The sequence below is a fragment of the Spea bombifrons genome, chromosome 8, assembly GCF_027358695.1.
Source record: "Spea bombifrons isolate aSpeBom1 chromosome 8, aSpeBom1.2.pri, whole genome shotgun sequence".
NCBI lineage: Eukaryota > Metazoa > Chordata > Amphibia > Anura > Pelobatidae > Spea > Spea bombifrons.
Genome location: NC_071094.1, coordinates 36,585,668 through 36,612,256, shown reverse-complemented (window position 1 = coordinate 36,612,256; position 26,589 = coordinate 36,585,668). Strand labels below are relative to the sequence as shown.

At 39.0% G+C, this 26,589-nt stretch overlaps 1 protein-coding gene across 1 annotated transcript; it reads left to right on the top strand.

Annotated features, from left to right (window-relative positions):
- The first annotated feature begins 9,221 nt into the window (after window positions 1-9,221).
- On the top strand, window positions 9,222-12,017 carry LOC128503867 (protocadherin-20-like). Its single transcript, XM_053474062.1, has one exon. The coding sequence runs from the start codon at window positions 9,222-9,224 to the stop codon at window positions 11,766-11,768; it is 2,547 nt and encodes an 848-aa protein (XP_053330037.1). The 3' UTR covers window positions 11,769-12,017.
- The last annotated feature ends 14,572 nt before the right edge of the window (window positions 12,018-26,589 follow it).

The following is a 26,589-nucleotide window of genomic DNA, read 5'->3' as shown; positions in this document are numbered from 1 at the left end:
CATAGATTTCATGACATTATATTACTGCGCTTTGTTTCTTAAAGGTGCGCAGCTCTTTATTGAGCTGGAGAGGTCAACCACAGGCGGTGAAAGGGAATGGGGGGGCATGTCAGGACTCGGGTAAGCAGGTCGGGTAAACACACCACAGGTTGAATAGTACAATATGGTCTGTATTGGAGAAGCTGGACGTCAGGCAAGTACAGGCTGTAAGTATTTTGACAGGGAACCGGACACACAGCAGGGCACTGGACACACGACTTGGAAGCCCTTCTGGCAGGGCACACGACTTGGAACCCCTTCTGGCAGGGCACACGACTTGGAAGCCCTTCTGGCAGGGCACACGACTTGGAAGCCCTTCTGGAAGGGCACACGACTTGGAAGCCCCTCTGGCAGGGCACATGGCAGGAAGCCACTCTATGTAGCTGACCTGGCAGGGGCCCGCTCTCTGTAGCTGGGCTCAGAAAAGCCAGGTACGGCATGCAGGAGGGTGATCAAAATCAAGCCAGGTCAGAAGCCGAAGATCACAAGCAGGATGCCAGGAATGATTCAGGACCTGGTACAGAGCCACATCAATAGGCTGCTAAACTGCAATGCAAAGGCATCGAATGGAGGCGGAAGCAGCTATTTAAGGGGTAGGGTTACATCCAGGTAAGCAGAGGCAGCTGGTCAGCTCGTTAGTGTACGGACAGGCGCCCTCTCGAGGCTGTCACAGAAATGACACCTAGAAAATGAATACAGATTCCTGGCTGACAGGGTGGAATCCTGACAGGGCACCACCTAGGTCGGCCCCAAATGTCCCGGAGAAGTGGCACTTCACCTAGGTATGCTGATGATCACTTTCACGCTATAAAAAAAGCTATAAAATTAATATTTTTAAGGGGAGAACAAAACAGGCATATATTATAATGAAACTGTACTTTCCAAATATTATTTTATATTATACAGTGTGAATTAGGAGCATTTATGGCTTCACAGAAACTTTGTTCTACACAGGCTGCCGCAAGTAACCGGAATTCTAAAATATTAATGATTAGCAGTGAGCCCATTTGATGCATAATATCCAGTTTTAATTACATCTCGATACAGGGCTCTCAATCGACTTTTTATGAGATGTGCCGCAGTATAGATAAAGAAAATATTTCTGAAGTTTATCTTTGAACTTGGATTATTATATCTGTTATAAGTTAAACTGCCAGCACAAAGTTCAAAGGCGCCGGGCTACCTGGACAAAATATTCAATGGGTGTCATAGCCACGGGAATTCTACAGGAATAAATTTAAGACTACGCGCTTGAATTATGTGTTCTATGAGAAAATGGCAGGGTTTAAATATTTAGTGCTAAAATATTTTTCTATATTCAGATATAAATGTATTATATTCAGCAGAGCAGAAGCAATTCCATGCTATAAAATTTAAAGGGCAGGGAGATTCGTTTTAACCTATTAGTTACTCATGACGGATGTATTGGAGGGGCTATCAGACATCAGCCCTTGGGCCTTTAGGCCTTTGTCCAGTGTCCCCAACAGCTGGCCCAGACTTAACCTAGTCTGTGTAACGGTGAACTTTAATGGTCAGGTTGGGTTTGATCTTAATTAGGCTGTACCCAAAACACTGATAAGCAATTGTTGTTCTGTGTTCATTTCATTGGGGAGTGAGGTCTTGTTTTTATTACATGTATCCCAAAATGTTTAATGCTGCAAAAAAATGCTTTAAATGCGGGCCCAAGCAAAATGAGTTGGTCCTGTTTTTACTGAGTGCTCAGGGTTCTTCTCCCTCTCCCACGTCCCATGATTCGTATCCACATAAGAAGTTTGCTTGGACGACCTTGTTACGAAGACAATGCCATAAGACTTTTATCAAGAATGCATGAGATGATGAGACGTATAGATGTTACGTACGCTTACTAGTTTCCCTTTACGTGTTATAACACTTCTCTCGTGATTTTATTGAATGAGGCATCACTAATTTACATGTGTCCTGAGGATGAAGAAGATCATAGTTCCAGCAGCATTTCTACTTGTCCTGGAATAGGGTGGAGAATGAGATTCCAGCAGGACTACTACACAGTTCAAAGAGAAATGAGAACAAAGTTCTCCCTCCATTGTTGGGCGCTCTCTTTGTCTACAGGCATTACTGTTTGGAGAAAGCATTAAGCAAACAAGAAGGGCATAGTAGCAGCTGTTAATAGCGATTCACATCGGAGTTTTTCATTCATACTAATACCGCCTCATTATATTTCTCTTTTGATGGGCTGTCTTGTATTGTTGTTAGGCATGTATCTGTTTTAACTCCTTGGGATCATTAAACCGAAACAATGTTTTGCAGACTAAGGTAACGCTTACCTCATCTCTCCGGTGCTCAATAGGTTAAGTTTCTTGCTTTATATTTTTAGTTTAGTTTTTTTATAGTGTAGGGTTGTCTTGTTTACCCAGACAGATGTAACTTTCTCGTGTTACTGTAAAGAACTGCCCAGTGTGTACAATATACTCACAGCCCGGATATCATAGGAACCACGATGATCTACTACAGGGAGAGTTTAATGTCTCGGGGAGCCACTCCAAAGAATTATGCAAATTAAAGTACTTTAATTAAGGATAACTCTCGAAAGCTGCAATACTCTATTTTTTGACATTATATATATATATATATATATATATATATATATATATATATATATATATACTCCTTGGATAACAAAATGCCGGGGCAGTCTTCATGTACATCACCCGAAGGATATTGACTTTGGCGAGAGTTCAGAGGAGGGCTACTAATGATAAATAGTTTACAGGAAAGAAATTATCAGAAAAGACTACGGGATCCTAAGATGTATATCTTAGAGGAGAGAGAGGGGAGATGTGATAGAAACAGTTAAATACGTAAAGAGATTTCGCAAAGTACAGGAGGGAAGTTTATTTCAAGGGGGAAGAAATGTTAACAAGAGACAATAATCTAAACCTAGAGGGTCAGAGGCTGGAGGGAAGATTTACTTAACTGAGAATGTGGTAAATAAGTTGAACAGCCTCCCAGCAGAAGTGGTAGGGTCTATCTAGTTTGGTGATCAGCTCAACCTCACGCTACCAGCTAGTGTTGAATGTGATTTACAGCAGCGTTTAAGCATTATATCCCTTAAATATATCGCATTTCAATACAGATTAAATGTGCGGTTCAGCAATAGAACATTAAAATCATTAGCTGTTCTCATTGTTTTCTATGGGCGTAAACTAACACAGAATCTTCTTTAACCCCCGGGTTGTGCTAATCTAATCAGTGTATTTGGAGACGCTTTGTGTGATTCATTTTTAGCAAAACTAAAGTAGTCTCTAGGATAGGAGATATGGGACAAATGTGTTTTAAAAGCAACATGGTCCCAAAAAATCACCATTTAATTTTTCTGGGCTTTTGTTTATTTGTACAAAACTTTTTTAGGTCACTTTTATTCAAAGCTGTGTGAAATCACAAAATCTTAATGGTCATGTGTGCGACCTTAATGTCTGTTTAACGTTATGTACAGTAAGTGGCCTAATATTGTGAGTGATGGTTCTGTTGCGCGCTGCTATCTTGATGCGTAGTAACTAATCCTTAGATGCTGTCTATAAGGAAGTGTCAAGTGCAGTAAATATGGGTGCCCATATTGCCCTTCCCTAAATACAGTGTATTACAATGTATGGCATTTACTGAATTTATTGTAATTGTTTACCCGGTCCTCCGAAAATAGAGTCACGGTGCACGTAATTGGTAAATTGGTCTCGGATAATGCTAAATGTTTACTTGTTTATATAGCAGAAGTACTATTTAATCTCAGATCTGTCACGTTGAAAGGTTTATGACCCGTGTTCCACTTAAAATAAGCTAAACATGTAGATATTAAGAAACATAGAAAGCATAAAATAAAGTATATGGCCGTCATCAAAAATGCTGATTCAGCTATATAAACAAACATAACCTAAAGCGATCTTCATGGTCGCAATTTTCTTTGTCTAAGTTAGATTTTTGGGTGTCCAACAGCTGGTACGGGAGAAAGAATATTTGATACTAATGTTGGGCAGTCAATCAGAATGAGTGACAGTTTCCAGAAATGATCTTTAGAAAAAGAACAAACTGGAAGTATTAGGTATCGGATATTGCTACCCCTGCATTGTTACGGCCATTATTTAAGGGTTCGTATCACATAGCATTTGTGACATTGTATAACAATGTAATATACTTTGAAATACAATAAGAGGTACGCAAAAAAAAGTGTGTTTCAGAGGAATAATGTCAGAAACACCTAACATTAAAGGGACTCGATTGTCCGGGTATGCATTGGACATTCTGCGGGTTACGCAGCGGTATGTTAAATGTATATGAGTATCGATAAAAATGGCCAATGTGGTCGCTTTTGTGCTGAATTATCTTCAGGAACATTGCTGTCCTCTGGTTTCCAGAAAGGAGACTCTTTAACATAGATCTAAAAGGAAGAATAAGCCTCCCAGTAGAAGCGGTAGATGTAATACAGCTGAAACATGCAAGGGAGAGGCATGTGGCTCCGGAATATAAGGCCAAAGGCCGACTAAGGTCTAGGAACGAAGGGCAGAATATAGGAGCCAAATGGTTCTTACCTGCCGTCAAATGTCATGTTTGTAACACAGACTGGTCTACCTGTGCTCATCTAACATAATCCCAAACACCTGCTTGGTTGTGGGATATTGTAGACTAGTGTTATGAAACTCTAGAGACTTAAGAAAATGTCAAATACAAAACAAATAAAAAAATCGTGGGAAGACGAATATTTGAAATTGGAAATCATTTTAGAAACGTTTAGTGAACCACGTCAATATCATTATTTTCAATTAATTAAATGTATATATTTTTTTACTTTTTTCAAGTGCCATATCATCTTTTTATTAAAGAATTTGATGGACCCACAAAATACATTTTTGGCAACAACGAATTGTAAAATACTGTATTCTCCAAAGACCGTCCAAATTGAATTGTTGGTTGGGTCATAACCGGCCTGACATTATTTGGAAAATAATAAGAGGTGTAAAATTTCAACACTTTGTCATGTTATATATATAATTATGTGACTACACAAATCAACACCACCAGATCACTTTATTGGCCAATGATCCGTGAGGCATATATACTTTGTACACATTAAGCGTGTAGGGTAATACACAAAGCGGAGTAGCAGAAAAGAATTCTGCGTGTAACGCAATCGTACAATGCTGAATATCACTGGCATGTATTACTTCAGGCTACAAAGGTTGGGAATTTTAAACACAATTAAAATAGGCAGCGAACGCCACACCCTGATGTACACAGAGCAGCGAGGAAGTTTCACAGAGCAATCAAAGGCACACAGGCGTACAGACCTCTTACTCCGAAACTGGGGGCATATTGGCTTTATCCACAGCGGCGATGGCACCTTCACAGGTATAACGCTTTCTAACCCATAGACTGGATGTTTTATACATTTCCAAGCATAGAAAGCGGGCTTTTTCCTTTTCAGATTTTTCCCGATAGATTGTAAGCTGGCGGGAGTCCTCTTCTCGTTCTGTAAAAGTATGTCTTAATGTGTGTTTATGTTATCGTCATTGTAAAAATGTCAATGTTTTGTTACGTTTTTTATTGTCCCCTGTTGTAACAGCGCTACAGAATCTGCTGGCGCTATTTTAATAAATGGGATGTGAATCTTGTTTGTTTTTTTCGGTGCATAGAATTATGGGGAGGTTTGAGAATAAAGAGACATTTTGTTGCATTGTAGTGAAGGTGGAACATTGTTACTACCTTTTGGTACAACTTTTAGCACTTTTAGCTCCGTAATTACTGTTATGTGTTAACGGGCATTAATGAGATGTCGCCTGTTGCTGTTATCATCCTAAAGTAGAGATTTACGTAACCGGGGATCAACTTATTTTAAACAATGACATTTATGTGACAGATTTAGAGAGTTTAACCACTATCGGAATATGTATTCATGAAGTTTTACTTATTACTCAATGTTGTGCTGGTTTTGAACTATACAAATGTACCATACTACTTAAACAAAAACCTGATGCATCCGATTACTATGTGTTTTTTTAATGGTGCATAAATGAGGTTGAAATTAACCTTTCGAGCTAATACAACCTGCTTACACTACATATCCCAGCCCTTACCCAGCCGTAGGGACGAGTAATGCATTGAGGTTTCTTAAATCTCCGGCTACAAATAGGTTAAACGAGGGCACTCGTGGCACAATAGTTGTGTTGTCTGTATGTTTCAAAAGTGACATCTTCTAACTAATTGAGATACGTGGGAACTTTCTAATTGAGCTTACCCTGAATATTAACCCGTTAATGAACTGTCATGTGGATTCTCGGGTATGCTCATTGATTATCAGAGGCATCACAGTGTCCACATGCCTCATACGCCTATACCTGGGAACGTTCGAAATGAGCTGACCCTGAGATGCTGGAAATATTAACCCTTTAATAGCCCATTATGAAAATTCTGTGTATGGCCTCAACAAATGTATTACCCAAATAGCTCTAAAATCGGCCATTGTGGAAAGCTTGACTTGTCATTATTTAAAGATACACTTAATTGCATTCAAGCAGGGATATCAACCATAACACATTGGAAGCAAAAGAACCAGTTGGGAGTCTTTCATCTGATAACAGCAGTGTGGAATAGGACTGTGGGACCCTGAGATTTTGTCCCTTTAGGGTCAAACCCTGAGAGTTCCTGGCTATTCTCATAGGATTAAGATAGAAATCATCATCTAAAGTAATTTATGGGTCAAATGCCAGCAATGTCCTATGTTCTCCTGTTTAGAATATACATTATTTCATAAATTGACATAATTTTCTTTTTTTGTGTGTGTTTTTTATGTCTAACTGTGATTCCCCAGAACATTTTTAGTGTAAATAATCTTTGAACTATTGTTGTAAAATAAGCTGCCTGTTAGGCTGCTTCCAACAAAGCTAACAATACGCCTAATCTCTGTTTTCTATAAGCCTTTTCTTTCCATGTTTTATTCAATATATTGAAAATGTCATATTGAGCTGTTCTCTTCTTCATTGTTCAGTTTTCAGAATGTTTTAATGAAGATCATAGCCACAATCTGTAAATATGTCTTCATGTGAGGCCACGTGGACTTGAAATTCTTAGTGTTTCCCATTTAATTTTGGTTTTAGTAAAACATAATAGCTTTATAAACTAACACAGAGGATGGTTTCACGTTGATGATTATGGATGTATCCCCTTTTTTAATTCTTAGTAAATCAGGATATTTAAATAATAGAGAAATTATGCTTTTTTAACTGAGATAAGCAAAAAATATTTGTAATAAAAAACAAATTATTATATGGAAAATAAGCACAGCCATTGTGTACGCTGAGACATGGTACATCTTCACATACGTACATGCATATTACTTCGTGATAAACATTTAGCTATGTTTATTATGGAAATTGTATAATCTTGCTAAATTAATCGATTATAAGGACTACATTGCATGACATCATAAAACAACGGAAGGATCTAAAACGTCTCTAATGTAATTGTTGCCCACTCATTGTTGGACTACCCAAAATCATTGGGTTAATTTGTGTCGCTAAATGATTATTACATACTACAAATCAGACAGGTGTTAGTTGGTGTCAGCTTTCATTGTCAGTCAATAGGTCTCAAATTTAGGTTTACCTAATCCCTTCTTAGGTGTTCCAAATTGTGTTTAGTATGGTTTATTCTTTCTATATTATAAAGTTCCAGAAGTTGTTTCTTAATCAGTGTTCTTCAGAACCACCCAGGTGTATATGTTCTCAAATGTTGTTTTAGGAATGTGGCAGCTCAACAATATAGTTTGATTCTATGGAGCTTAATGCCCAGCGTTACCAAACACTTTGGTTCAACAGTCTAGTTCCTGCACCTATGAAAGCTGTGAAGACCTGTGAGATGCCACCATACTATACTCACGTATCCAACTTTTATCATTGTGTTGCTCACGGTGCTATAAACTACCCGTTACCTAGAAGAATCCCTAATAGTAGTGGGCTTTAGACAAAAATGCTCCCTTTTTGGCCATAGTGACCTCTCTATAAATGCTTACCTACTTACAAATCTTTCAAGTTTGGCTTTTATTATATTACGCTCTTTAATTCTTCCATTCATAGTCAATAACATCATAATACGCTTGCCTGGGAACTCTCCGGGTTTGGCCTGGAGAACTCTAGGACAAGCACCATTCCTCTGTGTCATGACCCAGCGGCTGTGCATTGTGAGTGTGTTGTGTACCTGCTTGCCATATATTAATATATTGTGAGGGCAGTTTGTTGTGCATTTTGGGAGGATGGCTGATAGGATAATATACTTTCTGTCTTGTTATTTTTCAAACTGGTTCTGCAATGGTTGTGTTTTAATAACCCCGAACAACCACCCCACGAACACAACCAAAGACAATGCCTAATTCTCCATTTCCTCTTCCTATTGTTGTCGTCTTCATTGAATGCAAGCAATGAGGGACGGATGGCATGTGTGTATGTGTCTGTCTTTGTTTTGTATCGATACTCTCCATACACTGTGAAAAGCGTCTACCCCACTCTTCATGGACACTAGCTCCTGAAAAGCAATTTGTTTCTGCAAATCCAGGAAAAACACTTAGATAGGAAGTTTATATAGCGTAGCCTTTAAAATCAACCAAACACACAATAGCTGTGTTACCATCGCTGATAAAGTTGTGTATTTTGTGCGACTGTAGGTTATGTTTGAGTAGATTTAATTCAGTGTTTATTGAAATTTCACGTTGTTAGATTCTCTGTATAATCTTCTGAACAAATTCGTTAAGTATAGATGCACAAAGGTCTAGACATTTGGCAGTTCGGATCGGGATGTGGCGTATAATTGGCTGCATTCCTTTAGCTTGGATTTTTATTGCTATTAAATATTAGTCTTTCGGAGTCAGCATTTAACTTTTTCATTGGGCAGCTGTGTAGGGTCTTAATAGAAGTGGGGATATTTAAATCACTAACAGAAGGTATAGGTATAGGCAGCATATTTACTTAAAGACTGCTCCATGCCTCCCCATCTTCTAAATAAAAATGGCTCTTATTATTTGCCGCAACTTTCCCCTCATCTGAATAGAATGATCTATTTATGGTAAATAATTAGCATTTACTGCTGAGTATGCATTTTAGTATCAATTTAAGATCATCTATGCATATCTTTTTTTTCTGTTTCAGAGAGTGTTTCTTCTAATTATGATTATCCATAATGTGAAAGTGACTGAAGCGACAGGGGAAATCGCTTTCCGCGTGCAGGAGGAGCAAACAGGAGGGAGAGTTATTGGAAGCTTAAAAGAAAAGCTGAAGATCCCAGACCCCCTTCATTTCATCCTGCTGGATAAAACCGAGTATTTTACCCTGGATTCACAAAATGGGGATTTGTATACAACTGAAAAGAAACTGGACAGAGAATCGGTTTGCCCGTTTGATAGTATAGATGAGTGTGTCATCACAATTGATGTTTTTGTTTCATCTGAAGACCATTCGGAGATTACAAAAGTGAAAGTGTTTGTTGAAGATATCAATGACAATGCTCCCTATTTCACAGAGGACACCATCACTCTCTCCATCCCAGAAGATGCGGCAGTGGGGTCTATGTTTCCTATTGACCACTTGGCTAGAGATGCAGACGCGGAAAATAATAGGGGTCTGACCTACCAATTACACTGCCCAGATCACGTTTTCACTTTAGACCATCGTGCTGACGTAATTTCATTAACTGTGTCCAAGCCTTTGAATCGGGAATCACAAAGTGAGTACAAGATCATTTTAATTGCCTCTGACAGAGGATCGCCATCGTTATCCGGCAGTGCTGCTCTTATTGTGCAAATAATTGATGTCAACGATAACTGCCCGGTCTTCCTAACGAATAACATATCTGTGAGTCTTCCAAAAAACTCATCAGTCAACACTACAGTGGCACAGCTCGTGGCTTTTGATGAAGACATTGGTGAAAACGGTGTTATCCAGTATGTTTATAGTAGCAGAGTCCCAGAAGCTTCCAAAAAACTTTTCAACTTGGATAGCTCAAGTGGAATTATAATTTTATCAGCCCTTATAAGTGACGAGAGGACTCAGCTACACGTACTCCCAGTGTTGGCCGTTGGGCCAGGCTGTGTTCCAGATGTAGCCGTTGTTAAGGTTACTTTTCAGGAACTTACAAAGCAACAGCCTAGAATGGAGTTTCGTTTTATAGGTACCCAAGATACCATGGGTGTATCTTTAAAGGAGGATGTTTCCCCAAATACAGTCATTGCCATTTTGGAAATTAAAGATCCCGATCATAGCATTCTTAGACCTCCGTACATAAATGGAATATCTCCATTCCTCCTCAAGCCTTCTGAGAGCTCCCCTGATACGTATTTGCTTTTAACATCCAAACAACTTGATTTTGAATCAGAACAAAAATATACACTACACATTATTGGTAATTCTACCTTTGACAAATCCAAGTTCCATGAAGAAATTCTTAGTATTACAATTGAAGATGTGAATGACAATGCACCGCAATTCCCTCAGGGTCTGCTAGAAGTATTTATTGATGAAAACAATAATGCTGGGGAACCGTTACTAAAGGTTTCTGCATCTGATGCAGACGGCGGGTCCAACGGAGATATAAGTTACAGCTTGGGACATGGAGCCCCCGATATGTTTTCAATTGATAGTTCAAGTGGGATTCTTACAACGACTGCTTCTTTTGACCGAGAAAATGAAATGGCTTACAGTTTTCCGGTTATTGCAATGGATCACGGCTCACCATCACTGAATAATTCATGTATAATTAAAATTAATATCTTAGATAAAAATGATAATGCTCCCAGATTTTCTACTACAGAATTCACCTTTTTTATTCCAGAAAACCTTCCCCGGTATGGGGAAGTTGGAATTATAAATGTGACAGATGTCGATTTTGGATTGAATGGTGAATTTACTTTGCTAGTGTTGAATGTAACCAAACTCTTTTCAGTCGGCCCAGATAGAATCTTAAGATCTAAGGATTACTTTGACTATGAGTTAGAAAGAATGTACGAGGTATGGGTTGAAGCAAAGGACAAAGGCAACCCACCTCTGGTCTCCAGAGCAAAAATCCATGTCTTCATACTGGATGTAAATGACAACGCACCATTAATACTATCACCAGAATCCAACTTTTCATATGTTTTAGTCTCGCCAGATATCACAAAGGGATCCTCCATTACTAAAGTCCATGCTGTTGACTATGATACCGGGATGAATGGAATCATAACATATAGTGAATTTGGTGAAGTGGACCCTAACGCCAATCTGTTTAAAATAGATACCATTACAGGCAACATCACACTAAAAGAAACCACAAACATTCAACACTGTGGGCTTTACCAAATGCTGGTGAAAGCAAGTGACCAGGGATATCCCGAGGCTCTTTCCGCTATAGTAAGGGTTAACATTCTCCTTAATCACAGCATCAGTAATAGAAGCTACGTGGAATCACTAATCATGGACAAGACAATTACAACCAAGTCGAACCAGGTGATAATGTTGAGTCCATGTCCACAATATAAGGCAATGGCGTTATTGTCCTGGTCTCTGACGGCACCCGTCACGCTAGCAATCCTGAGTATCTCTGCCTTGTGCTGCATGACGGGAACATTTTTGTTTTTGTGTAGAAGGAAAAGACACTTGAAAAAAAAGAAACGGCCAGATGTACAAATTCCGTTAAAACACAAAGTTGATTACTGTATGAAAGACTGGAATGAGATGTAAAAACCCTTCTAGAACGTCCTTAACTAAGTAAAACGTGAACATTCTAGTGATTGCTTTCTATAGGGAACACCAGTCGCATCATTTTGTAGAAGGCAAGGGATTTGTGAAAAGAACGAAAACAACAGTAAATTTTCTTTTCCACCAGGGAAATTTCCCTGGGTCGAGAGATGGTTATAGCCCCTATAGTCCCTACTGAGAATACATAGGTGGAGAAGAGACCGAAGAGAGCAACCTAGGACAGGAAAGGATATTAAACTATTGTAAAGTTATATCCTGATGCTGAATTATATCAGGATAAAGTTATATCCTGATGTTATATTACCACCACCCACACAAGGAGACCTATATGATTTAAGGATTTATGTTAATCAGTTTACAAAATGCTGTCTTTTCCATATGGTATTATTACAAGAGTTCTGATACTGTTTGATTACTAATTCTATCCCACATCATGTGCCTTGTCAGGTCAACCCTAAAGAGTAGGTATCTCTACACCTTTAAAGCATGGACAATAATTAAGACAACGCATGCCGTAACGCAGTTGCATTTAACTTGGACACACAAGAGAATCCTGAGCTGGGGCGAATCTCCTAAGTGACATCTCTAAGTGAGGAGTTACAAGCAAAGAAGGAGTTAAAAAGCAAAAAGGAGGGGAAAGTATACATCCTTGTTATTCCATATATATTTATATATATTTTGCACCTTACTGTCTGTTTTTGCCAGTTATTTGAGCTATCCCCATTGCCAAGATGTCCTCCATGTTTGACAATGCGGTCAGGTGTACATCTTGCTCAATGTATGCAATCCTTGATCAGCGCTTCGAGGGTGCATATTGCTGTGCGAGATGTGTGCAAGTTGCTCATTTGGAAGCACAAATCTTGAGTCTAGAGGAGCAACTGGCAACACTGAGATCTATTGATAACTTGGAGAGGAGTCTGCTGCTCACTGAGCAAGCTCTCTCGCGGGTAGAGGTGGGGGAGGATAGCGGGATGGAGGTACAGGACAGTCAGGCAGCTAGCTGGGTTACAGTTAGAAGGCGGGGTAGGGGGAAAAGCGCCAGGGAGGCTAGTCCTGATCTAGCACACCCCAACAAGTTTGCCCGGTTGGCAGATGAGGGGGATGTTAGTTCAGAGTTAGCAATACTGCAGCAAGTCACTGCCTCTGACCTCCAGAGCGGTGTCTGCTCCAGTAAGGAGGGAAGGACGAGCACAGGGCAGGCCAGACAGGTGCTGGTAGTAGGGGACTCTATTATTAGGGGGACAGACAGGGCAATCTGTCACAAAGACCGGGATCGCCGAACAGTGTGTTGTCTGCCTGGCGCTCGAGTTCGGCACATCGCGGATCGGGTTGACAGATTACTGGGAGGGGCTGGAGAAGACCCAGCTGTCATGGTGCACATTGGCACCAATGACAAAGTAAGAGGTAGGCGGAGTGTCCTTAAAAATGATTTCAGGGACTTAGGTAGCAAGCTCAAGGCAAGGACCTCCAAGGTAGTATTTTCTGAAATATTACCTGTACCACGTGCCACACCAGAGAGGCAGCGGGAGATTAGGGAGCTAAACAAGTGGCTCAGAAGCTGGTGTAGGAAGGAGGGGTTTGGGTTCATGGAGAACTGGGCCGACTTCTCTGTCGGATACAGGCTCTACGGTAGGGACGGGCTGCACCTCAATGGGGAGGGTGCAGCTGTACTCGGGGAGAAGATGGCCAGAAGGGTGGAGGAGTGTTTAAACTAGGGAAAGGGGGGGAGGGAAACTACAATATAGAAGGGGAAGATAGTATAGATAGAGAGCTGGGGCATATAAATGTACCTGGGGGTGGAGCGGAGGGAGGGGTTAGAATAGTTAATAGGGATAGGCTTGATAGGAGAAAAAACCATACACCTCTAAATTGTATGCTTACTAATGCCAGAAGCCTGACCAATAAAACTGGCGAACTGGAGTTAATAATGTCTGCAGAAAATTATGACATAGTGGGTATAACAGAGACATGGTTGGATGATAGCTATGACTGGGCGGTTAACATACAGGGTTATAGTCTATTCAGGAAGGATCGAAAAAAACGAAAAGGGGGAGGAGTTTGCCTTTATGTAAAGTCCAGCCTAAAGGCCACACTGCGGGAGAATATATGTGAGGGAAATGATGATGTGGAGTCATTATGGGTAGAAATATACGGTAAGAAAAATAATAAAATACTGATCGGGGTTTGCTATAAGCCACCAAATATAATTGAGGCAGCAGAAGATCAATTATTAAAGCAAATAAACAAGGCAGCAAATCACAATGAGGTGGTTATTATGGGGGACTTTAACTATCCCGACATAAACTGGGAAACCGAGACCTGTGAATCTCATAAAGGAAACCGCTTTCTGACTATAAGTAAAGATAATTATCTGTCCCAAATGGTACAGGACCCAACCAGAGGGGGCGCTCTACTGGACTTAATATTAACCAACAGACCTGACAGAGTAACTAATGTGCAGGTCAGAGGGCACCTAGGAAATAGTGATCACAATATAATACATTATAACTTGTCGTTCAATAAGGGAACTCTTAGAGGAGCCACAAGAACTATGAACTTTAGGAAGGCAAAGTTTGATCAACTAAGAGAAGCCCTTAACACTGTAAATTGGGAAAATGTCCTCAAAAACAAAAGCACAGATACTAAATGGGAGATTTTTCAAAATATCTTAAATTCTCACTGTGAAAAGTACATACCGTATGGGAATAAAAGTGTCAGGAGCAAGAGAAAACCAATGTGGATAAATAAAAATGTAAAGGTGGCAATAAATGGCAAAAAAAAGGCATTTAAGCTACTAAAACAGGAAGGCAGTGAGGAAGCACTAAGAAGCTATCGGGAAAAAAATAAAATATGTAAAAATCAGATAAAAGCAGCAAAAGTGGCGACAGAAAGACTCATTGCCAAAGAGAGTAAAACAAACCCCAAAATGTTCTTTAACTATATAAATAGTAAAAAGGTTAAAAATGAAAGCGTCGGCCCCTTAAAAAGTAATGAGGGAGACGTTATAGACGGGGATCAGGAAAAAGCGAATCTATTAAATATATTCTTCTCTGCTGTATTCACAGAGGAAAATGAAATACCAGGTAATATACAGCAGGATGAGATAAATGCCCCAGTACATGTCGCCTGTCTAACCCAGGAAGAAGTACAGTGCCGCCTAAAAAAAATCAAAATAGACAAATCACCAGGTCCAGATGGCATTCACCCCCGCGTTCTAAGGGAGTTAAGTAATGTAATAGACAGACCCCTATTTCTAATATTCAAGGACTCTATAGTGACCGGGTCTGTTCCCCAGGACTGGCGCATTGCAAATGTTGTGCCAATATTCAAAAAGGGGACAAAAAGTGACCCGGGGAATTATAGGCCTGTTAGTTTAACTTCTGTTGTATGTAAACTGTTTGAGGGTTTCCTAAGAGATGCTATTTTGGAGTATCTCAATGAAAATAAATGTATGACTCCATATCAGCATGGGTTTACAAGGGATCGGTCCTGTCAAACTAACCTGATCAGCTTTTATGAGGAGGTGAGTTCTAGACTGGATCGGGGAGAATCGCTGGATGTCGTATATCTTGATTTTTCCAAAGCATTTGATACGGTGCCACATAAAAGGCTGGTACATAAAATGAGAATGCTTGGGCTGGGGGAGAATGTGTGTATGTGGGTAAGTAACTGGCTCAGTGATAGGAAACAGAGGGTGGTTATTAATGGTACATACTCTGAGTGGGTGACTGTTACTAGTGGGGTACCACAGGGGTCAGTTTTGGGTCCTATTCTTTTTAATATATTTATTAATGACCTTGTAGAGGGATTGTATAGTAAAGTATCAATCTTTGCAGACGATACTAAGCTCTGTAGCGTGGTTAACACAATAGAGGACACTGCACGATTACAAATGGATCTGCATAGGTTGGAGGCTTGGGCTGGGATGTGGCAGATGAGGTTCAACACAGATAAATGTAAGGTTATGCACATGGGGAAGAAAAATCCAGGCTGGGAATATGTATTAAATGGGAAAACACTGGGGACGACTGACATGGAAAAGGACTTAGGAGTCTTGGTTAACAGTAAATTTACCTGTAGCGACCAGTGTCGGGCAGCTGCTGCTAAGGCAAATAAAATCATGGGGTGCATCAAAAGGGGCATGGATGCCCACGACAAGGAAATAATTCTACCATTGTACAAGTCACTAGTCAGACCACACATGGAATACTGTGTACAGTACTGGGCACCAGTGTACAAGAAAGATATAGTGGAGCTGGAGAGGGTTCAAAGACGGGCAACCAGAGTAATAAGGGGAATGGAAGGACTGCAGTACCCAGAAAGATTATCAGAATTAGGGTTATTTAGTTTGGAAAAAAGACGGCTTAGGGGGGACTTAATAACTATGTATAAATATATAAGGGGGCAGTACAGAGATCACTCCCAGGACCTATTTATACCCAGGACGGTATCTATAACAAGGGGACATCCTCTACGGCTGGAGGAAAGAAGGTTTCTACACCAGCACAGACGGGGGTTCTTTACAGTAAGAGCGGTGAGACTATGGAACTCTCTGCCAGAGGAAGTGGTAATGGTAAACTCAATAAAAGAGTTTAAAAGGAGCCTGGACGTGTTTCTTGAAAGCAATAATATTACAAGTTATGGATAGTAGATTAATAGGGACAGAACGTTGATCCAGGGATTTATTCTGATTGCCATATTTGGAGTCGGGAAGGAATTTTCCCCCTGGTATGGGGCAATTGGCATCTGCTTCATAAGGGTTTTTTGCCTTCCTCTGGATCAACACGGTAGGGACACAATATGTATATAGGTTGAACTTGATGGACTTTGGTCTTTTTTCAACCTTATGAACTATGTTACTATGTTACTATACATACATAGAGAGAAATGTAATTCTCAATGAAACAATTATCACATAAGATGTAGGGAGTCCTTCGGTAGTCCTTCGGGAGTCCTTCGGGAGTCCTTCGGGAGTCCTTCTGCTGTTACTCTAACATTGACACAGCCAGCCCCAAAAAGTATTAGCATGATTGAGAATCAGAAGCACTGCAGTTCTATAGGTGAAGCTCCCAGTTGGGTTACCCTAACCATTGCTGACCCTAATAGAGAGTGATGCGATTTATCATCCAGCAGCAGGTAGAAGTTCTCTTCCACCTTCCCATGGCTCACTTATATTTTGACTTTTGGAGAGACTGTTACCAAAAGTGGCCTAAACGTTTCTGTGCTATTGAAACAGCAATACAAATCTAATGCTACAATCCATTTTTAAGTAGCATGATTTTATTACTTCATTTTCTATATTATTTATTTATTTTAGATATGTATCTCTTTTTCTGAGCATTATGACTTCATAATATGTATACATATGTTTTTTTTATAAATGTGAACCTGTGGAAAAATTATATTATGTCCAGAGATTTGATTTTGCTAGTAAGATATATATACGGTATTTTTTTTTTCTTTTTCTTTTTCTCTCAGTTGTAATGAATACAAAGTGCAATACTTGTAATACATTGTAATGATATAGATTAAAAATAAAATAACTATAAATAAGTAAAGTGTCATAGGAGAGAGATTTGATGAGTATATACACCTACATTTTATTATTTTTATTTTTATTGTATTATTTTGCTTTTATTGTCTTGGAATCATAAGTTCTTATTTTAGCAAAATGTGCAGCTATATATTTGATTTGATATGTTTGGCAATATGTTTTGTGAATAATAAAGCAAGGTGCATTTGTATCAAATTAAAATGTTAGCGTTGTTAACTTAATGGTGTTGTTAAAGTTAAATGTGGCTTTCAGAATTTACAGTTCAGAAACAAGTGTGCATACGCACGCACACACCCACAAACCCATGCACACACGCACACGCGCACACACACACACATGCACACGTGCATGCACACACGCACACACGCATGCACACATACACACTATCTAATGCGGGAGGGAAAGAAGTGTAAAGTTCTAATTGGTCTTAGGGAGAAGCCTAGCCCTGGCTAACTAATGGTTAATGCACTATGGTTCTCCTTGACGCATTCTTTACTGCAAGTTCCTCAGAGATCCGCTTTACTCAGCAGTTTATAATGAAGTCTATATTGTATTTTAGAGGCTGGCAAATGGGCTCAGACTAACAATTACTTGACATCACAATCTGGGACACCAGCCCAGACCACAGAACATGTGTAATATAAACAAAATTACCCATCTGGGTCTCTTTTTAAATTCCATATTACAAAGAGGTCTTATAAACGTGTATATGCGTATATGTACGTGTGTATATATATATATATATATATATATATATATATACACATGCTGCAGTTTCAAAGTTTGGGGTCACTTAGTTGTTTTTATGTAACGAAAGAACAACATTTCTAGCTGTAATATAATTGCAAAAGGTTTTTCTCATGATCAAGTAGACTTTTCAACTTAAACTTGGATCGGCGAACACAATGTGCCACTGGCAGGAGTGATAGGAGTGATAAAGGGCCTCTGTACGCCTATGAAGATATTCCATTAAAACCAGCCGTTTCCTGGTTCAATAGTCATTTACAACATTAACCCCGTCATTAACCCCGACATTTCTGACTGGCCCTACACATTATATAGATGGGGGGGCGGCAGAATAGTAAAAGACAGACAAGATAAAAGAAAAAAGGGGAAGAAGATAGAAAAAAGTGAGGAAAAGATGTCAGAGGTGGAAAAAAAATTGCCAAAGAGCAACAGACGAGTAGTTACTATGGGTTTCCGTGATCCCGAAACAAACATTGAGATGTCGGACAAGGTATTACATGCCTGACTACAGATAAACATGTGCAGACCACGTTAATCACACCGAGGGTATCAGTCTCCGTGACCTCAATAAATGCAATTTGCTGTTACGTTGTAACTTGTTTTACTTATTATATCTGAAATTATTTACACCCTTTTATATCACCTTCAGGTATATATGTGTCCAGACAGATCTCCAGAATTCAATGTTTGCGTATAATAGGTATTTATTTCATGTGTGCATAATTTGACAGAAAACTCGAAGAAAAAGTGCTTTTTTTTAACATCTACTTAGAAAACACATTATCAGAGATTTGAAGAAAAATTTAATATTGAAAAAAAGGAATAGATGGAACAGCAGACAGCGCTGCGGAATCTGTTGGCGCTTTATAAATAAAGTATAATAATAATAATAATAACTTAATACAATAACATAACAAAGCCCACCTGTATTACTAAAACTGATTTACTAAAGCAATTATTTGCCGGCTTAAATGACCCCATCAGCAAAAATAAGATCCCGGTATGATTAAGAAAGCTCCCGGTAGAGGTCTCCATGTGCCGTAGGGTATGTAACATTGGGTCTACCAATGGATGGTTAAACTTAGATAAAATATCAACTCTTTGGTTATGATGGAGACAAAATGGAGACTCGTAAACTCTGTAAATCTATTTGAGTAGATCAAAAACAAAATGGAGTCCAGGCTATATCACACTTACTTAGCTGAGTCACCAATCAATGGGTGTTCTGGGGTCTTCTCTGTGATTTCCTTCAACGAGTCGCCCTCTTGGAGTTATAGTAATATTGGGCAACAAGTAATATGCCTAATCTTTTACATTCACTGTGTAATTATAGTACTGGGGGAAGTATATATATCATGTTAACCTCACGCTTCCTCCTCGAACTCTATTATTCTGGTGGGAATAGTTTGGAGAGGAAGCTACTGTAGATGCAAAGAAATGTCTGTCAATGGCTGAATGAACATTTTTGGCTTTCAGTTCAAAATAATTTGGCAGGTTCCAGGTTTTGTAAGTAAATCCCTGATTTAGATTTACATTTTGAAGTAAGTTGAGGGCGAACACAAGTTCAGTGTTTGTCGTGTGTTCATTAAAAAAAAGAGAATATAGATGACGCATAACAGATTCATGGATTTACAACCCTCCTGTTGACTCTCCAGCCAATTCCCACTTTAGTGAATAAACGATAATGGTTTTGACGTATTCACCGCTCCTTCAAACGCTCGCTCTGCTTTAGTAAATACAGCCTAAAATTTAAACCCATTGGCCCATGTTTGTACACACCGTCAGCCTCTCCAGGAGACAAGATATCCCGGATGAGGGGAGATAAAGTCAGATCCTGGTATATGCTTCATTTCCTACAATTAGCTTTCCTCGGACATATCGCAATTCTGCATCAGGCCCTAGATTATAGAACACGGAGGCATCGCCTGATGATTGATTATTCCCTGTATCTCCAGAGCGTTTACATCACATTAATAGCTTTGTCATTCTAATAGGCCGGTGTACTCTATTTGTCCTATACTGTGTTTATTTGCAGCCACTAAACGCTAGATGAGTGCAGCGTACCTACACATTATCATTTGTGTACATTTAAAATAAAAGGCGTTGAAACCGCACAATAGGTTTGTTTTCTTACATTTCTTTTGCTGGGTAGACTATTCGCTTATATCTGACCTTTGAACTATTTACCTTTCCTCATTTTAATGGTGTGTTAAGATACACAGCTGAGCTCTGTGCCGATGAAAGAATGATAAACATGGGTCACTCCGTGACGTGGGATCGCCGTCACGTCACCCTCCGCTCCCCGTTCACTTTCCCTCTAACCACGGACAGTTTTTCTGTGTGTAGTCCTGTACAAAGCAATGTAAACCATGCATCATTTCAGTAGTCGTTGTTTCCAGGGGGCTCTTTAGCACTATACACCATTCTCTAAGTAGTTAATAGTTATTAATACATATGGTAATATAAATTATTAGAATATCAGCGTATATTACAAAAAATCTCTAATACTAGCATTTTGTAATGTCCATATTGTTGTTTTTCGGGTTTGGGGTTTTTCTTTGCACTTTACTGTATTGGTACCTTTATTCAGGTTATTTAAAAAAAAAGTAAACAGTATCTCCCCATAACTTTATTCTTTATATGCAATATTTATTTTTCACAATAAGTAATCCGTAGTTTTTATCCAGTTATCCCCGTCGCCCACATTTATGACTCTAAAACTGAAATCCAGACCCCGAAGGTAAACATTCCGTGATTTCAACAATCCAAAAAAGGCACGTTCGGATTTTTGTATTCGTGAGCTATCCAGATTTTGTTTAAATCGGAACTTGCTAAAAAAAAATAGATAAAACCGCTATTTTCTTTAAGTTCAGTCTGCAGGCTTTGTTTTCCTAAAGTAAATATAAAGCGGAAAAAATGAATTATAAAAAGGGGATTAGAATGCATTCTGTTATACGAAAGCAGAATTCAATGGCCAAGCATCACCAAACGTTGAATGGTTGATGAGAAGTCTATCAGCCGTTCCATTGTTGGGGAGGTGAGTTGTGTGCTAAAATGGGAGTAAAAGCTGTGGACTTTAAAATGAGTGCCGTAACTTTACAAAGGACGGCTGACAGATGCATTACCATTAAGGTAGAGATCACTCAACCCTTATCCACTATAATTTTTGTATTCTTCATTGGTACACAATGTCGTGCTTAAGCACTTTATACGCAATCTACATTCTCTACATTTTTTAAATAGAGAAACTTCAAAAAGAAATTCATATCTTACTCATGCCTAAACTGTTCCTTTGCCACCCCTAATGTGAGCTCCTCATTGCTAACCTACCCAAATTTTAACATAAAGTCAATGGGAACACATGTGCGTTGGTGGTCTAAAGTACCCATGTTGGCTGGAGTGTGATGTTAGTGGAAGATGCCTACTGTGAAGGTCCTTTGAAATAGTTGCCCCCTTCATGATTCATTTTTTTTTTAATTAGCTTCTCGGTTTAAAGGAACCAGCAAAGATGAATCCTGCTAGCATTGTATTTTTATGGGGTTGTGTATAAAGTATGACCGCTTGCATGGTTTTCTTCGTGCTGATCAAAGCATTCCATAGGTTACTACTGTCATAAAACAACTTTTCAAACTTTTTTTACAAGAATAACTTCCTATATTTCAACACAAGGCACTCAATGAGAAAGTTTAATGTTTCAATAATTTGTTATTTTATGGTACAGCGAAGCAAAACGTTATAGCCTTTATTTTTATATTACTTTCCAATTCTAGAAAGTAACACGCAAATCTCCTCTTACATGCCCTGTACATATAGTGAAATTTTATAGGCGTATTGGGTTTTATGATCGAATCCAGACATTATTAATGCCCTCGAAAGAAAATAGTCGCGTTGTGAGTAAAGCTTTTGAGATATTGTTTAATATGCGTGACAAAGTGTTTAAGTATAATTACCGAGCTTTATTTTAGAACATGTGCTATTAAAAGTTCCAGCTATGGTGGAACATGCTGTGTTTTATCCAGGCTACTCTGGGGTCTTTCATTTATCCCTTAGCAAGTGGAGAAATTAATGTTTAATTGTTACTGGCTGCTGTGAGTATGTTCATCAAAGCTGTGAATAAAGGCAATAATTGTACAGTGTGGCAGCAAAGTGCATCTTAAGGCTATAATTAACTGGAACAGCGGAATAAGCACAAATTTCTTCTCTCAGACTGGATTTCAACAACGGTGAGTCGGATCAGGTGCTCCATATTGTGTTGTTGTTACTGGAACTTGCTTACCTAGTTTAACCCTAAAATTCTTTCATGAGAATCAGTGGAGCTGACACTTTTCAAAATAATATGAAACCCTGAGGTCCTTCAAGGAGTGTAATGTCAGAAGGAGTTGGATCCCGAAGGGCGGAGAGGACCAGGAAACCCAGGAATGGAGAAGAGGAGCAGTAGTGTAGTCAACAATACGGGTTGTACCAGGAGAGAAATCCAAAGCCAAAAACCAGAACCAGGAGCGCAGTCAGCAAGCCGCGTCAATGCCAGAAGTCCAAACCAATAGCCGAATCGGCAACCAAAAAGCAGGGTCAGCAAGCATAAAAAATATGTTACGCCAACCAAGGGGATCCCAGTAGTGAAAGTCTCACTCTAAAATAGTCGATAGGAACTGACAACGAGGCATATTGTGGAGACAGAGGTCACCCTAGGTCATAAATGCACATCACCACTGAGCATCATCGGTGGCGCTGTGCTCAGTTTGCAGTATGCAGAAGGGTAGCAGGTTCGGCGCGGGAGGGCTGGACAGGCCTGGGAGAGCTACAGCAGGGATCTTCTGGAACGGTACCTTGAGAGGTTATAAAATGCATACCCCAGGACAGTCCTGTTCTATTTTTTCCTTTTTTCGTACCTCTCCATTTTTCTTAAAATGGTCTCATTATATCTATTCCTTGCAGAGACACTTCAGAATTCAGAGGAATGCTTGCAAATATGTTCCTTCTTGTCCCGTCTGCTGCTGCTGCATCCAAGGCAATAACCTAGTTAGTAACTACGATAATGCAAGCATATCCAAATGGATTAGGCAGATACCGATGACAGTTGCTATCTCTGTACTTCATTGACCCAGGCTTAGCTGGTTTACAAGCTGATTACTGCAGACAGCCGAGTCTTTGGGGGAATTCTGAGCTGATAAAAAAGAGTATGACTTCAAACACTTAAAAGAGATAAAGCAATTGCCCTCCAAGCTGGTCTAACATGAAAAGGTATTTTGTACTTTTCATCAATATATAAGTACATGTTCGACACCTCAACGGAAATTTAGAGATATTACTTGATAATTTGAAAAATGGTTGGGGGAAACTATTTGAACGCGCACTCTCCATTTCCTGCTATGGTAAACCCCACTTCCTGCCATAGGGTAACCTTCAGGTTGTAAAATACTAAGGTAGACTGGTTTCTCTCATAGTATTTCCAAACTATTTTATATTAATAAATTCATTTATTTTGAGATTTACTAACAAAGCAACAATGCCGTTAGGTGCTTAGGTATAGTGTAAAACAAACATTTAAAACAGAGTCCAGATTAATTTTCTCTCCCACATAGGTCTATTCCTATGTTTACCTAGAGCTGGCCTTTACATGGGTCCCAGTGGGTCCTTGGGACCCAAGCAACACTTTGACGCCCAAAGGCATATTTCGGGTGGACAGGTTCATGGAGAAGATGACGAAAGAAGGCATGGGGAGAAGCGGCGAAGGAGACTGTGACATGGAATCCGTCGGCAGAGAAGGTAGGAAGACATAGAGAGAAAGTGTGAGAGAGTATGAATGAGAATGTGAGAATGTGAATTACGGTACTAACCTATGCAACACTGTTTTTGTATTTATTGTGTATATACTTTATTCACATCATCCAGCCGTACTCTTTCATTTTTTTACAATGCGCTTTCTGCAATTAAGAAATAGGTGGTATAACCAATATTAGATTCTAGATTTAGATTGAAAATTTAGATTTTACGGTGATTCACTTTTTTTTTTTCATTTGAATTGGTACAATACAAATCATTGCACTGGAAAGAAGACACTTCAGAATGTTATGTATCAACACAAAATAGGCTAGAAAATATTAAAAGATTGGAAGGAATTGCGGGGGGGGGAGAAAAACATCAATGCAGGTTGATTTGTGACAAGTCAGATTAGCTTTGACATCAATGAATATAGATTAGGTTTTTACGCCCTGAAAAAGCTATGAATAAATATTAAAAGTGAAATAAATTAATTTTAATTTGATAGAATGTGATGTGTGGAGGGCAATTTAGTTAACTGGGAAATAGTCAGATTAGATGAAGATTCCTTCGGTATAACACTTAAAGAGATAGTAAAGTTTCATGGCTATTGTTGGTCAACAGCTGGCTTACCAGGCATTATCTCTGAATCCGATTTTTTCAGGATGCCAGAATTCTCCCTTACATGTAACTGTTTAGTTACCGTTACTATTAAGACAATAATGATTTGTAGTTATTATACCCTTTTTATTATTGCAAGAAATCCTTGATCCGATTCTTACACATACTTCCATATTAAGACCAAAAATGCATTGATATTGTTTTTCCTGTTGTACGTAGGAGCTGCTTTCTTGCTGTTGGATCACATGGATGAAACAGGCCATCAGGCAAACAGGTAAAATGCCTGGTGGGCCGTTACCAGGTTGCAAAAGACCACTCACCTTTGTGCTGTTCACATGCCGCCTCACACTGTGCATGTGTAAGTGTGTCATTTGGCGGCAGCTGGCCTTAAAGTGCCAGGGATGCTTTTCCCCCCAGTCATTCTCTGGTGCCTTGTACACAGATATATGTAACTTTACAGTGAGCCACAAGGTTGTCAACATCTACCACAAGAAGCTCTTATGCAGGCTGTTGTTTTAGAGGACAGATTCCAAATGTTCCAAAGCTAAGGTGTGTAGGTCTGGGTGGACAGCACAAATTGCAAATAAAGAATAAATACATGCACACAAATGGACATAAAAGTGGCTGTAAACACTTTACAAGTGCAGAGTTAAAAAGGAGAAACGCAAAGCCACACCTTATGTGGTATAACAGGTAACGCCAATACTTACTGAATATCTTTTTTTTAGTCTCAAAACTATTTAATAATCACACATCTGCAGAGTGAAATGACACGCAAAACAGGGACATCTAGTGTCTGAAAGAGGTAGCACGGCTAAGGTAAAATGGTAGAATTCTACTGAACAGGGCTAAAAGCTAAGAAACAGTAAAGGTCCGTTAGTAAATGGGCCAGTATATTCATGTAAGATAATATAGATTACAATATATTTTCAAGCTCTCAGAGGTCCCTTCTTTAGATGTAAATATGTTTTAAGCTTGTTTAAGTAAAGTTTTTATGTTATACACTACTTCTTATGTCCTGTTAAGTCATTGTACAAAGCTGTGGAATAAGATGGCGCTATATAAAACAATCAATAATAATTTTAGGAACTGTATAGGTATACGAAGAGACTTACATTTAAAATTTCTCATAGCAAAAAAAATAAATACATTGTAGGAATTGTATATGTATTATGTACAGGAAAAGACTACTAGGTTTAAAACGGCTTAGGTTGAAAAATGTTCATCAGAAATTGATTAAATTAATCTTTACTTATTGTGCAACATCAAGAATAGGTATTTCCCCTTATTGGTCCAGAAAACATACCTCCAGTACCAGCGTCTCTGCTGCCCTCTTGTGGTCAATTTACTGAACCGCATTTACACAATACACAAAATACACAATATAGCAAATTGCAGCTTTAAATCATTTGTAACAATAATCATTTGCTAAACCAAACCACTTTATTAATCAATACCACTCCCGACCCTTTTGGTTTGTACACAAAGCCTCTGTTATCACTGAATAATTGATGTGTATATGCATAGGCTGTAAGTTCAGTAACGGGTTTTAGGGCATCTACCACGCTTGTAACACGACTGCTCAATCAGGGTTTTACTGAACCTGGACTTTCAAAGGGAACATTCGCCATCACTGTGTTTTGCTACGTAAGTTAATTTATAGAAACTACCGATAGCTGGTGCTTTTTGTTTATCAATTAGTTTGTAAATAGTTTTAAATATCACTTCATGGCAGTCAAGATTGGCGGCAGCCATCTAATCAATTTCCTGTCCTGAATTTCTCTCCTTTCTCCACACCCACCTGTAACTCCTTCCGGACCGGGATTTTTAATACGCTAAAGACAGAAGTCATTTTTACCATATTTTTGTTGAACTGATTTCCCCATTTCCATATTTGATGTATCCACACAAACTAGACATTTTTTTTTATATAATTAGCTTAAGAGGTTTAGGGGTAGTGAAGATTTATATATAGCCACTTTTAGGGATCTCTCATATCTTACTGATGCCGTGGTGACATCACTGTGCTCTCTCATTTATACTTAATTACTTTTTTTTTTTAGCTAATTTTTTGGAAGGAGTAGAAAGTTTGTTTCTCCCTCTACTCCCACTAATCTCCAT